Here is a 13,874-nt window from a genome sequence, read left to right as displayed (position 1 = left end):
TTCCAGTATTTTTTTTTTTAATTCTAGAAAAGTTTTGAATGTATGTATATAATTCTTTTTTTTAACTTCTATTCAATTGTTTTTTATTTGGAGAACATTTCCAGAGGTGGGATTCTTTGACCTAAAGATATAGACATCCTTATGGCTCTGATGTGTTGTTCCCAAAAGGCTATAGAAATTGGTTTTCCTGGGTTCTAGGCTTGTCTCTCTCAAATTCACCTTTCATACACCTACCAATGAGTTCCACTGAAGACACAAACATGACTAGGTCACCGTCCTGCTTACCACCATTCCCTGGCTGCCCACTGCTACTCATGATCCAGCTCTTTCCAATCTCTCTGGCTTCATCTTTTGCCATCCACTGCGTCCTATTGATATTTTATCCCACCACTGCTGGAATGTCTGATGCCTCCACACCCTAAGCTACTCCTTGGCCTCTCAGCCTTAGTTCATACAATTCCTTGTGCTTAAAGCATCCTTCTTTTTCTTGCTTTAGTTAACATCTACTCTTTCAGAAAGACTTCTCTGGTTCCCATTAACTTATTTGGGATTCCACATGGCCTCTTTGTATTCACCACATTTTACTGGAATTGTCTGTCTCCGTGTCTGTCTCCTCCACTGGCCTAGAACTTCTTTTTGTAATCTCCTCTCTTGGTCCACAGCCTGATGTTTGCTAAGCCCTCAATAGATGTCTGCTGAATGAGGAATTCACTGTGCCACCCACCAGTAGCCTCTGAGTATCCACCCATTCGCACATTTCCACCAATGAGTGTTCAAGTTTTCTGAGAGGGGGCGGTTTGCTAATCAATTTAAAAAGATAATTCCAGGTTGTTTTAATTGAAAATCTTTGATTGCCAGAAAAGTTTAACTTTTTTTCTGCTAGGGTTTGTGACTATACCTTTTCTTTTAAAACAAGTACAAAAACCACTTTGTAAGGATGAACAAATCCTCCCTTTGAAGGCAGATGGTATACAAATAAAGCAGTAATAATATTAGATCATGCTTCTTTAAATATGTTGTCAGTAATATGCAAGGAATAGTGCTGATATAATAGCATAGTGATGCATAAACTATCTTACATTTTCATGCAGAGTAACGTGGGCTTTCTTTTGCTCTTTTCTCTTACTAAAGTTATTCATTAAGAGGTGACAAGAGAGGTTGGCTAAAAATTGACCCCGTCACCGGCGAGATCTTTAGTGTGGCTCCGCTGGACAGGGAAGCTGAAAGTCTGTATCGGGTACAAGTGGTGGCAACAGAAGTAGGTGAGCCTAAATAGATAAATAAATTTAAAAAATAATAAATAAAAGGTAACACAAATGATTAGGGGCTACATCAGTACAAATGGGAAGGAGGGTGAGGTGGGTGGGAAACTGGGTCAAATTGTCAGAATATCTTACAGTGGAAAAATGAGAAGGGTACAAAAGTGGAGAGAAGTGCTCACACCTCAGTTTTGTTCAAGATGAGAACCCCCATGCCCGGTAGCAGGGCTCTTTCAGGCAGGGATGCACCTGGAGGCTGGCTAGGCTTCAGGGCTGCTGCTCACTCTGGGGTGTCCTGAAGGGACCACAGCTTCTAGGATGGTTCCTGTGTCCCCACTGAGCTACCTCCCTTCCTCCAAAGTGGCTGTGGGTTTCTCCAGGGAGCAGGGTCAAACCACTGCCCTGCTGACCTAGACTATTACTTGTTCCTTCAGGCTTAAACTGCAGTGACCGAGGTCTCATCCTTTTGAAACATAAAATGTTTTGTTCAATGTTCTCAACTTTATATATGCCAGAATCACCCGGGAGCTTGTTCAATACAGATAGGAATTCACCTGGCAGATTCTGATTTGGTAGATTTGGGTGGCCCTGGATATCTGTTTTGATGAAACCGGGTGAACTTTTGAAAGGAAAGATGTATTATAAAGATAAGCCAAGGATGTTTGAATCTTATATAATCTATAAAAATAAACTCACAGGAATATTATGCTTACCAGGGATAAGGCTTGTGATTAAAACACTGAGTTTCTTTACGTTTAAATGGAATTTTCCAACTTGGAGTCGGGATTCTGTTGATCTTATGCTGGTCAGAGCCTCTAATTAGACAAATATATCTGCCTGGTTTACCAAAAAATTAGAATTGAACAAATTATGACTAAATAAATATAGTTTTATACCAAAGAAGGAAACTTTCAAAATGTGAAGCCCAGGGTTGGGAGCTGGAATGTGGAACATTCCAATAGGTGGGAATCATGAAAATGGTCCCTGTCTGTGAAAAGATGAAGAAAAACAAAAGTACTGCAGTCACGTTAAACCAATGAGGGTAGACATGCAGAAGCGTGTGTCGAACTTGGAATGGTGTGTGTGAGTGGACCGGCCTCGCTGAGGCAGGTCGGGGACTGGCTCTCTCTCTTACTTCTAGTTGATGTGCTTCTAGCACATACCACTATCACACTCTATAAATTTAACTCTCAATTTAAAAGTTCCTGATTTAATCAGCAGGAAGTTTCTGGCTAAGCCTTTGTGCTGTCCCTTCCGCTAAAATGTATTGTGGTGTCAGCACTTCGCTTTAGATGTGTCCTAAAGGCCTCTCACATTTTAGAAGTTTCATGAATCAAAACCAGGGTTCAAAACCCTGCTCTGTTTGCAGTTGTTGGCCCTGAAATGATACACATTGATGAAATGACTTCCTCCTTTGGTTAAGGAGACGGCTGACAAGAAAAGCAGGCAAATAGGGTTTACCGTAATTGAAGCAGCTCGGAGTCAGAAATTCTAGAAACATCAGGGAGAATGAGAATAGTAAGTGTTTACGTTGTACTGACCATCCTGTTCTAAGCACTTACCCCTCATACAACACTATGGGGGTAGGTACTATTATTGACCGTATTTGATGTATGAAGAAACCAAGGTACTGAGAAGTAACTTGCCCATGATCACACAGTTACCAATTGTTCAGGCTACAGAGGTCAAAATTTTCTCCGCAATACCACAGCAAATAACATTTGTACAGCTCTGTACAATTTTCTAAGAATACATGTCAGATCCTCATAAAGTCACGTTTTACAGCTGAAGAAATGAGCCTTAGAAAACTTAACGAACATGCCTAAGTCAGTGTTGAGCAATTAAAGGTGTGGGCTCTAGAGTCAGATCCCCTGGGTTGGAAGCCTCTCTACCGCTACGTGACCTTGGGCAAGTCACACAACTTCTCTGAGCCTGTCTTCTCATCTGTAAATGTACACCAGTGTTGTTTTGAAGTAATGTATATAAAATATTAGCACATAATTCTTCTTATTATCAAGACTTTCTAAGCAGAAAACGAAACTAGGTCTGGATTGTAAATTCTTGTTTAAAGAAAAGGAAATATCCTTTCTTATTGAGAGGAGAATGAGAAAGCAGATACCCTATTTCAATGGTTCAATTCCTTAGGTGGATCCTCCTTAAGCTCCATGGCGCAATTCCACCTGACCCTCACGGATGTGAACGACAACCCGCCGCGGCTGGCCAAGGAGTACACAGGCTTGTTCTTCTGCCATCCCCCTAAAGCACCCGAAAGTCTCATTTTCGAGGCCACTGATGATGATCAGCAGTCATTTCGGGGTCGACACTTTACATTTTCCCTTGGCAGTGAAAGCTTACAAAAAGACTGGGAAGTTTCCAAAATCAATGGTGAGTTGTCAAAAGAACATCGAGAAAAACACTGATGGGCGATGGAGTGAGTTTTTATTTGCCTTGGTATGCATGCAGCACTCAACACAGAGCTTTCTTCCACGCTCCAGGAAGGAAGTTCCTGCTGTGGAAACTTGCACAGGCAAGCTCTCCAGAGGGTTGAAAGCCCCCGGGGTTTGGAGGAAAGAAAGATTGTTAATACACAACATCTCTCTTAGTGTACATGAGTAGTTGGACGATCAGAGCAGCATTGCAAAATTTCCAGCGGCAGCTGAGAAACAGGTTTCATCATGATTTTTTTAAAAATAAATTTATTTATTTTATTTATTTTTATTTTTGGCTGTGTTGGGTCTTCCTTGCTGCGCGGGCTTTCTCTAGTTGCGGCGAGCGGGGGCTACTCTTGGTTGCGGCACATGGGCTTCTCATTGCGGTGGCTTCTCTTGTTGCCGAGCATGGGCTCTAGGCATGAGGGCTTCAGTAGTTGTGGTGCACGGGCTCAGTAGTTGTGGCACGTGGGCTCTAGAGTGCAGGCTCAGTATTGTGGCACATGGGCTTAGTTGCTCCACGGCATGTGGGATCTTCCCGGACCAGGGCTCGAACCCGTGTCCCCTGCATTGGCAGGTGGACTCTTAACCACTGCGCACTAGGGAAACCCGCTCATCATGATTTTCAAAAAGAGCTTTACTGAAATGTAATTGACTTACAATTAACAGCACATATTTAAAGCGTACAATTTTATAAAAATCAATATATGTATATACTATTGAAGCCATCAGCACAATCAGATAAGAACAGTTCCACCACCCCCAAAGTTTTATTCATGCTCTGCTGCAATCCCTATTTTCCACCCCACACTGTCCATCCCTCACCCCCAGGTAATCACTGATCTGCTTCCTGTCACTATAGATTCGTTTGCATTTTCAAGAATTTTATCTAAATAAAATAAGAGCATGTACTCTTTTTTTGTTTGGCGAATATCACTTAGTATACTTATTTGGGGATTTCACCATGTTGTTGCATATATCAACACTTCACTCCTTTATATTGTAGAGTAGTATTCCATTGTATGACTATATCATGATTTATTATTCATTAACATATTGATTATTACTTAAATTGCTTCCAAGTTTTGCTATTTCAAATAAAGCTGCTATGAACATTTGTGAACAAATGCTTTGTAGGAGCTATGTTTTCATTTTTCTTGGTTAAATACCTACAAGTCATCATGTGGTAGCTATACAGTCCAATTTTTAAGAGAATATCAAATTGCTTCCCGAATAGTCTGTAACATTTTACATTCCCACCAGTGAATGAGAATTCTAGTTGCTTAGTATTCTTCCCAATGCTTGCTATGCTCAGTCTTTTTAATTTTAGCCATTGTAGTGAGAGTGTAGTATTTCATTATGGTTTTAATTTATATTTTCTTAATGACTAATGGTGTTGAACATCTTTTCATATGCTTATTTGCCATCCATATATCTTCACTGGTGTAATGTCTGGTCAAATATTGTGCCTGCTTAAAATATTTAGCAGTTTGGCTTCTGTTGTTGCGTCATAAACATTCTTTATATAGTCTAGATTCAAGTTCTTTGTCAGATATATGTTTATAAATATTTTTTCCCAGGCCATGGCTTATGTTTTTATTTTGTAACAGTGCCTTTTGAAGAGCAAATTAAAATTTTTTGATGACATCTGGTTTACTGATTTTTTTCTTCTATAATTTGTGACTATTTTGGGTATTAAGAAATTTTTGCCAAGGTCACTAAATTTTTCTAATTTTTTTTCTGCCAGAGGTCTTATAGTTTTAGCTTTTACAGTTATGGCTATCTAATTGTTTAAACACTATTTATTGAAAATATCCTTTTCACATTGAATTATCTTGGCAGCTTTGTCAAAAATCAGGTGACCACATATATATGAGTCCATTTCTGGACTTTCTTTTCTGTTTCACTGATCTCTTTGTCCTTATAGCAATACTCTAATGTTTTGATTACTGCAGCTCAATAGTAAGACTTGAAATCAGGTAGTGTAAATGTCCTTGCTTTGTTCTTTTTCAAAACATTTATTTTGCATTTCTATATAAATTTTAGAATTGAACTTGTCTATTTCTACCCAAAAAACCTATGCAGATTGTGATTGAGATTGTGTGAATCTATAGCTGAATTTGGGGGAGAATTTACATCTGAACAAAATCAAATTTTCCAATCCATGAATATGATTATGTCTCCACGTATTTAAGTCTTCGTTACTTTCTCTGAGCAATGTGTTTTAATTTTCAATGTATAGTTCTTATAGAATTTCCCCTAAGCATTTCATATGTTTATGCTATTTTAAATATTTAAAAATTTAAAATTTTTAAGTAATTCCAGGATGTGGAAATATAATTGATGATTTTTGTATATTGATCTTGTAGCCTATAATATTGCTGACCTCACTTGTAAGTTCTCTCTCCCTCTTTTTCTTACATATTCATAGATTTTCTACATAGACAGTCATGTTGTCTGTGAATTATGTTTTATTTCCTTTCCAGTCTGGATGGCTTTTATATCTTTAGCTTGCTTTCTTAGAGGCTAAAATCTTCAGGACAATATTGAATGAAGGTAGTGAGAGCAGAAACAACTTAGCTTGTTCCTGATCTTAGGGAGAAGGCATTAATAGTCTTTCACCATTAAGTATAAAGTTAGCTATAGGTTTTTTGTAGATGCCCTTTATCAGACTAAGGACTTTATATTCTATTCTTAACTTGCTGAGAGGTGTTTTTTGGTTTTTTAAAATTAGGAATGGGTGCTAAAAATTTCAGCGTTTTTTTCTGCATCTATTGAGATGATTGTATGGTTGATTTGGGGTTTTGGTTGTTGTTGTTTTTGTCTGTTAACTGGAGAAGTATATCAATCAACTTTTGGATGTTAATTCAGTCTTCTCTTCCTGGGATAAAGCTTACTTGGTGGTGAAATATTAGCATTTTTATATGCGGTTGGATTTTATCTGCTAAAATTTTAAGGATATTTCTATCTATATTCATAAGGGATATTGGTCTGTATTTTTCTCTTCTTGCAGTGTCTTCATCTGATTTTGGTATCAGAGTAGTGCTGGCTTCATAGAATGAGTTAGGAAGGGTTCTACTTCTTCAATTACCTGGAAGTTTGTGTAAAATTGTTTTTTATTTCTTCCTTAATGTTTGATAGAATTCACCAGTGAAGGTTTCTGGCCCAAAGTTTTCTACAGTAGGACTCAGTGCCTACTGTAGTCCTTACCCTCTTTCAACTGGTGTCCTTACCATAAGTTAACTACAAGTTCAATTTCTTTAATAGATATAGGGCTACTCAAGTTATAGATTTATTTTTGGTTGAGCTTGTTAGTTTGTTTCTTTCAAATAATTTCTCTATTTCATTTGATTTGTCTAATTTATTGGCACAAAGTTATTCATAATGTTATTTTATTATTCTTTTAATATCTGCAGAATATATAGTGATATCACCTCATTCTGATATTGGAAAATTTTGCCTCTTTTTTGGTCCTGATCAAGCTGGCTAGAGGTTATTAATTTTGTTGATATATTCTCAATGAACCAGCTTTTGGTTTCATTGATTTTGCTCTATTTTTTTGTTTTGTATTTAATTGTTCAGATCTTTGTTATTTCCTTTATTCTTCTTATGTTGTATTTAGCTTTTTCTTCTGGTTCTATTTTTATTTAGATGGAAGCTGAGGCAATTGAGAACTTTTTCTTTGTTAACACAGGCATTTGGTGCTTTAAATTTATCTCTTAGTGTCATGTTAGCTGTATTCTATAAAGTTTGATATGTTTTCATTTTCATTCAGTTCAAAATACTTTCTAATTTCCCTTTAGATTTCTCCTGTGACACATGGTTTATTTAGAAGTGGGCTATTTAGTTCTCATATATGTGGGGATTTCCCACATATTCCTGGTTACTGATTTCTAATTTAATTCTGTAGTGAACAGAGAACATTTGACTGGAATATTTTTAAACTTATTGAGACTTTTTTCTTTGAGTACTTTAAAGATATTTCTCCATTGTGTTCTGGATTGTATTGTTTCTTCTTCATTTCTTTGAATGTCATGTGTCTTTTTTCTCTGGATGTCTTTAAGATTTTCTTTTTCACTAGTTTTAAGTAATTTGAGTATTATGTGACTTGGTGTAGTTTTGTTCATTTTTCTTTTTCCTAAGATTTGTCTGTCTTCTTGGATCTGAGGATTTAGACTTTTCATCAAATTTGGAAAAAAGTTAGCAGTTATTTTTTCAAATATGTTTTCTCTTTCTAATTCAGTGTTTGCGGTCACTATATAGAACATAACTACCATGAGTAATGACAACCTACTATATTTAGTATTCATTTCTACAGAGAAGTCATGAATTGAGAACTTGAAGGATGCTTTAGCATCCTTTTTGACATTATGGAGGGTACCTGTGGAGTGGTGATACTTTTGGTAGTTTAACTCATACTTATATCTAACCATTTCCCAGTCAACTTTAGTATTATATGATACAGAGATGAGCTTTATTCCTGCTCATCCAGGGGCCTACAGTTGTGTTTTCATGTCAGTCATTTTTTCCCTATTCTGACAGGAACTCATGCCAGCCTCTCCACCAAGCACACGGGCTTTGAGGAGAGAGTTTACCACATCCCAGTCCGCATCAATGACGGTGGTCGGCCACCCTTGGAAGGGACTGTCTCTTTACCAGGTAGATATTTTGCTGCAGGCAACTTGGGATAATGTCTGTCAATATGGTAGTTTGTAGGAATTCTTGTCTTTGAGATGGGATTCTGCAATTGTTCGCTAGAAAATTTATCTATCAAATATTGTTCTGTTTTTCAGTTACTTTCTGCAAGTGTGTGGAAGATAGGTGTTTCCAACCAGCAGGTCACATGCCTGGGATACCCACTGTGGGCGTGACAGTTGGTGTACTCCTTACCACCTTTTTGGTCATTGGTGAGTATAATTTCTCAGATTCAAGGATTTCTGTTCTGGGCCTTGGAAACATAAGCTCACATCAGGGTCTGACTTCATGGACTGGTCTGGGACTGCTCAAATGGCAATCTAGGCAATAACCAAGAATATAGATCACCAGTAAACCATATCCAACTTTCCTGATTGGGAGCTACTGCTTTAGTACCACCCTCTACCTATCACTGCCTTGCTGGTTAGTTTGGGAAATACAGCATAAGAGGCTTTAAAGAATAAATTAATGTATTTTATGCCTAGTTACCAAGTTTTCATGATGAAAGAGAAAGAAATGCAGTAGCTGTGCCTCTGCTATGTGTCAGGCACTGTGCTTGGTGGGGAACACAGTGACAGACATACACAGATCCTTCACTCACAGAGCTTATGGTCTAGTCTGCCATTGTTGGAATAGGTAGAAGCTAGCCTTCCAGTGGAGATGCTGGCATACCTGAAAGTTTGCAGAACTCCCCTTTTTATGTTTTGTGACTGCGGGCCTTGATTCTTTATTATCTCAGAATAATTCCACTGCATCACAGGCCTCACTCTGCCATGGCCCCTGGCCCGGCTAGACAGCAGAGTTCCCTGTCTTCTTTTTTGTAAACAGCTCAGTGCCTACTGTAGTCCTTACCCTCTTTCAACTGGTGTCCTCACCACAAGTTAAGTATTAGAAGTAGATACTTCTTCTGCCCATTTTTTAATTGAGTTGTTTGTTTTTTTGCTGTTGAGCTCCATGAGCTACTTGTATATCACCAAAGAAGACATATAGGTGGCCAAGAGGCACATGAAAAGATGCTCAAAATCACTAATTGTTAGAGAAATGCAAATCAAAACTACAATGAGGTATCACCTCACGCCAGTGGGAATGGCCATCATCAAAAAATCTATAAACAATGAATGCTGGAAAGGGTGTGGTGAAAAGGGAACCCTCCTGCACTGTTGGTGGAAATGTAAATTGATACAACCACTATGGAGAACAGTATGGAGGTTCCTTTAAAAACTAAAAATAGAACTACCATATGACCCAGCAATCCCACTACTGGGCATATACCCTGAGAAAACCATAATTCAAAAAGAGACATGTACCCCAATGTTCATTGCAGCACTATTTACAATAGCCAGGACATGGAAGCAACCTAAGTGTCCATCAACAGATGAATGGATAAAGAAGATGTGGCACATATATACAATGGAATATTACTCAGCCATGAAAAGAAACGAAATTGAGTTATTTGTAGTGAGGTGGGTGGACCTAGAGTCTGTCATACAGAGTGAAGTAAGTCAGAAAGAGAAAAACAAATACTGTATGCTAACGTATATGTATATATGGAATCGAAAAAAAAAAAAAATGGTACTGATGAACCTAGTGGCAGGGCAGGAATAAAGACGTAGACATAGAGGATGGACTTGAGGACACAGGGTGGTGAGGGGGAAGCTGGGGTGAAGTGAGAGTAGCATCAACATATGTACACTACCAAATGTAAAATAGATGGCTAGTGGGATGCAGCAGCATAGCACAGGGAGATCAGCTCGGTGCTTTGCGAAACCTAGAGGGATGGGATAAGGAGGGTGGGAGGGAGGCTCAAGAGGGAGGGGATATGGGGATATATGTATGCATATGGCTGATTCATTTTGTTATACAACAGAAACTAACACAGCATTAGGAAGCAATTATACTCCAAAAAAGATGTATTAAAAATAAAAAGTAGATACTTCATCAATTCACCTGTGTAAAGGGGTTTATACAGTTCCACATCCTTTCTCTTTTAAAGGAAGAGCTGGGATTATTCTAAGTCTTCTTAATTGCTCTCTTGGCATCTCGTCTTTTCTGCTGCCATCCAATCTACCACATTGGACTCTGATTCACATCTCTAAAAGGGATCTCATTTCTTTATACCCTTCCATTCGAATTCCTCATTATTATGACATAGAAGGGCCTTTGTGACATGACCATTGTGCATCCTAATATTGCATGGTGACCATCATTTCTCTTTGAGAACCACAGTTTGGTGCACACCTTTTATACTAATTGAGCTGGCTTTTGAGGTTTACTCACTTATCAAACTCCCCTCTACCTCTATGCCTTTTCTTATTCTATTTGTCCTCTCATCTTGAAAGGATTTTTGAGTTTATATGCCATGGTTTTCTAACATGACCATTTACTCTCATAATTTTACCACAAGTTAAAGATTGGATGAGTTTGGTGATCTAAAGATAGGATCTTGTAGTTTCATATCCTTACTTTTTTCAAAATTAGGAGGGTTGGGATTATTGCAAGATTCTTAACGGGCTTCTGAGCAACCAGTCTTTTTTGCCATGATTCCTCTTGTAAACTTACTGACAAGTTAATTTCTTAAAAACAACTTACTTTTCCAGATAAGTCTCTGATTTATAGTATACATTTAGTGCTAAAATGCACAATGTAATTTTGTAGGAAGTCAGAGATGGGGGAAACCAGAGAGGTTAGGTAGTCTACTCAAGCTAGAGTGATGAGGAAGATGGCAAAGAAAATGTAATACTTGATGTGGACATGGTGAAAGTAGGCTTTAGGTAGGTGAATTGGTCTAAGAACAGCTTTCTGGTTTTTCTCATTGGACTACTTCCTCTAGGGAAGAGGAAGAAGAACTGGAATCAACACTTATTGACTGTGTCTGAAGTTCAGGAATTCTGTCCGATGCTCATACACTTAGTCTTCAGGGTAGTGCAGGCATTAGGTCCTATATTCCTTGATAGAGACCCAGCAATCACCACCAGCTTCGATATGACTTGGGACTTGTTACATACTTACTGACAGCAAGATAAGTGGTAAGCTTACTTATCCAAGAAAGCCCATGCCTAGAATCCCTTAATCACCAGGACAATGAAACTTTGTTGAACCACAAACAAAAATGAAATTATATGAGTCATTTTTTCCTATGTGGGTGCTACTTTATAAATGAATGTGACAATACATTTTAAGACTCCATCTATTTGACTCTGAATTTTCTCTTTTAGGTATAATTTTAGCAGTTGTGTTTTTCCAGATAAAGAAGAATAAAGGCCAACATAATGTTGAAAGTGCTCAAGCATCTGAAGTCAAGCCTCTGAGAAACTGAATATGAAAAGGAATGTTTGAGTCTATGTACCAAGTGCTATTTCAGTAACACAACCATTTAATCCCATAATTTTGCTTTTCATCCAACATGTGCACTATAATTTTTTATGATATACCCTCTTGCCCTTTACTATTTTATTACTCTTAGATATTTCATGTGCTATAGACATTAGAGATATTTTCCATTTTCTCATGACACTTTTCCACCCTGCAAAAGCCTTAGCTATTTATCCAAACACAAAAATGTATGTGCTTTTCCCTCTTAGGGAAAGAGGGGCTGATGAAATACTCTGTGCATCTTTTTCTTCGTCAAGAGATCTATCAGTCATCCATCACAGCACATCCTGGATTCCATTTATGCTTTTTCTAATTCCATCCCGTGTCTCCTTCCTCCATATCTCCTTTGGTATTTCACTAATTTTAAAACATTTGTTGGAGGAAAGAACAAAGCTAAGTCTCAGGAAAAAAGTTAAAGCGCAGACCTGTCCCTTAGTTTGAACAGAAACTCTTTGTTGTTATTAGACTCCTTTAGCCCCACGTGGCTTATGTTGCTTTTCGTTGGAGGATTTTGCACTTGGGAACAGCATGAACTCACTGCAGACCATGCAGAGGCCTGCTTCATAAACCCTGGTGCCAACACCAGCCGCTAACCTGTTTACTCACTACCTACCATGCTCGCATGCTGCGCATGTTTTCTTTATGTGTATATTAGTAAAGTTTCGGTTATTATATATTTAACAGTAGAGGAAGATAAAGAAGCACAAAAGATGTAGTGACAAAAATCAAGAATAAACATTGGCTTTGGTTTTGTTTCTTGGATCTCTTTGTCTCTGCTTCCTGGTTCTCTGCATTTGTTGAGGGAAGGACTAGATAACAATGGTTATCTGTCATTTATCAAAATTGCCTCCCATGTAGAATTAACCCATAAAGAGGGGGTCCACAATGAAATAAAAATTCCCTGTGCTCATGACTGTGGATTGGGGTGTTCAAGGCAGATACACTAGGAATTTTAAAATTTTAAATAAGAAAACCTTAGAGATTTGGAAGCATTTTGAGGCCCTGTAGCTGTTTTCTGGCTCCTGATTCGAGGCTTGAAAGCATTCAACATTACACAGCCTCTCAGAATTTTCAAGAATTTTTGGGAAAACAACTTGTATCTGAAAAGGTGCTCCTACAATGACGGCTGAAGCAGGCCATGGAGTTCTGTTTTTCATAAATAATCCTCTTTGTGGATTTTTATTATATTTTTTAAAGGCAAAGAAGTAAAACAAAAGAAAATATCCAAACTCTATTTCTAAGACCTCAGTATTACTTTCTTGTATTGATATAATGTTATCCTGTGCTTCAGGATGATATTGAGCTCTTTCACCTGTTTTTTTTCCACACAAGTCTCATCAGAAATCTCATAATGGCGAGGTTCTCTCTTGTCTCACCATATGCTGAAAGACAAAACAAGAAAACAAAAATCTAAGAGCACCAACAGCAAATTATACCCCAACCTAAGGAATGGCTTAACTTTCTCAGCAACTTCTATAGGTATTTTTTTGTGTGTTTTTGACCAAGAGTGACTGTGATATGACATTTAGTTCACTTAAAATTGCATCATTGCTAGCCCTGCTTATTTTCCGGAAATCACTTTATCATTCCTGAAAGACTGAGGCAGTCCCAAGGCAGGTCTGCTCAGAGGGCTCAGGGATGCCTCCTGCCTCAGTTCAGGGTTGTTCTCTCTGGACCAACTTGTATCACCTAATAATGGACTGATCACACATAACCTTCTCGTCTAAAATCACTGATTAGTATTCACATTTCTTGTGCTGTTCTTCCTCTGGGTGGGCCTTCCCTCTAAACCTTCTCTTCCTTCCACGACCAGATCCCACCCATTCCTAAAGGCTTAAAGACCAATTTATATACTGGTCCCTTTGGGAAGCCTTCTCTTAGGAAACTACAGGGTACCAGGCCACTACCTCATCTAAACTTCTATACTGTGGTGAGGAAAATTCTAGGATCTACTCCCTCTTCTGGTAAAGATGGTTCCATTTCCACTGAAAAACATCTTCCCCTCTCCTTCACCTGGCTCTTCCACACCTAGTCTGTATAGTTTGAGTAGAGTCAACTTCCTGTTCTCCCCCATCTTCCCATCTCTCACTTCTAGAATTTTGTTGAAACTCTTAGAAAA

The 13,874-nt window shown here is 38.2% G+C and overlaps 1 protein-coding gene across 6 annotated transcripts in view; it reads left to right on the top strand.

The window, feature by feature from the left end:
* The window catches only part of CDH17 (cadherin 17), a gene marked incomplete at its 5' end in the record, with an annotated part of 100,093 nt that extends 87,582 nt beyond the window's left edge, over window positions 1-12,511 (top strand). For 4 of the 6 annotated variants that reach the window (XM_082433419.1, XM_082433421.1, XM_082433417.1 and 1 more), the window contains 4 exons: window positions 1,132-1,262; window positions 3,405-3,644; window positions 8,231-8,347; window positions 8,482-11,691. In XM_082433419.1, the coding sequence (XP_082289545.1) occupies window positions 1,132-1,262; window positions 3,405-3,644; window positions 8,231-8,347; window positions 8,482-8,714 (721 nt within the window). In that variant the 3' untranslated portion in view covers window positions 8,715-11,691. Of the gene's footprint in view, window positions 1-1,131; window positions 1,263-3,404; window positions 3,645-8,230; window positions 8,348-8,481 lie in introns of all 6 variants that reach the window. The other 2 variants (XM_082433420.1, XM_082433422.1) reach the window with 1 other exon arrangement.
* Window positions 12,512-13,874: the final 1,363 nt, after the last annotated feature.

Source organism: Balaenoptera physalus, assembly GCF_965194825.1.
Source record: "Balaenoptera physalus genome assembly, chromosome: 17".
NCBI lineage: Eukaryota > Metazoa > Chordata > Mammalia > Artiodactyla > Balaenopteridae > Balaenoptera > Balaenoptera physalus.
This window is presented reverse-complemented; position numbering and strand designations above follow the sequence as displayed.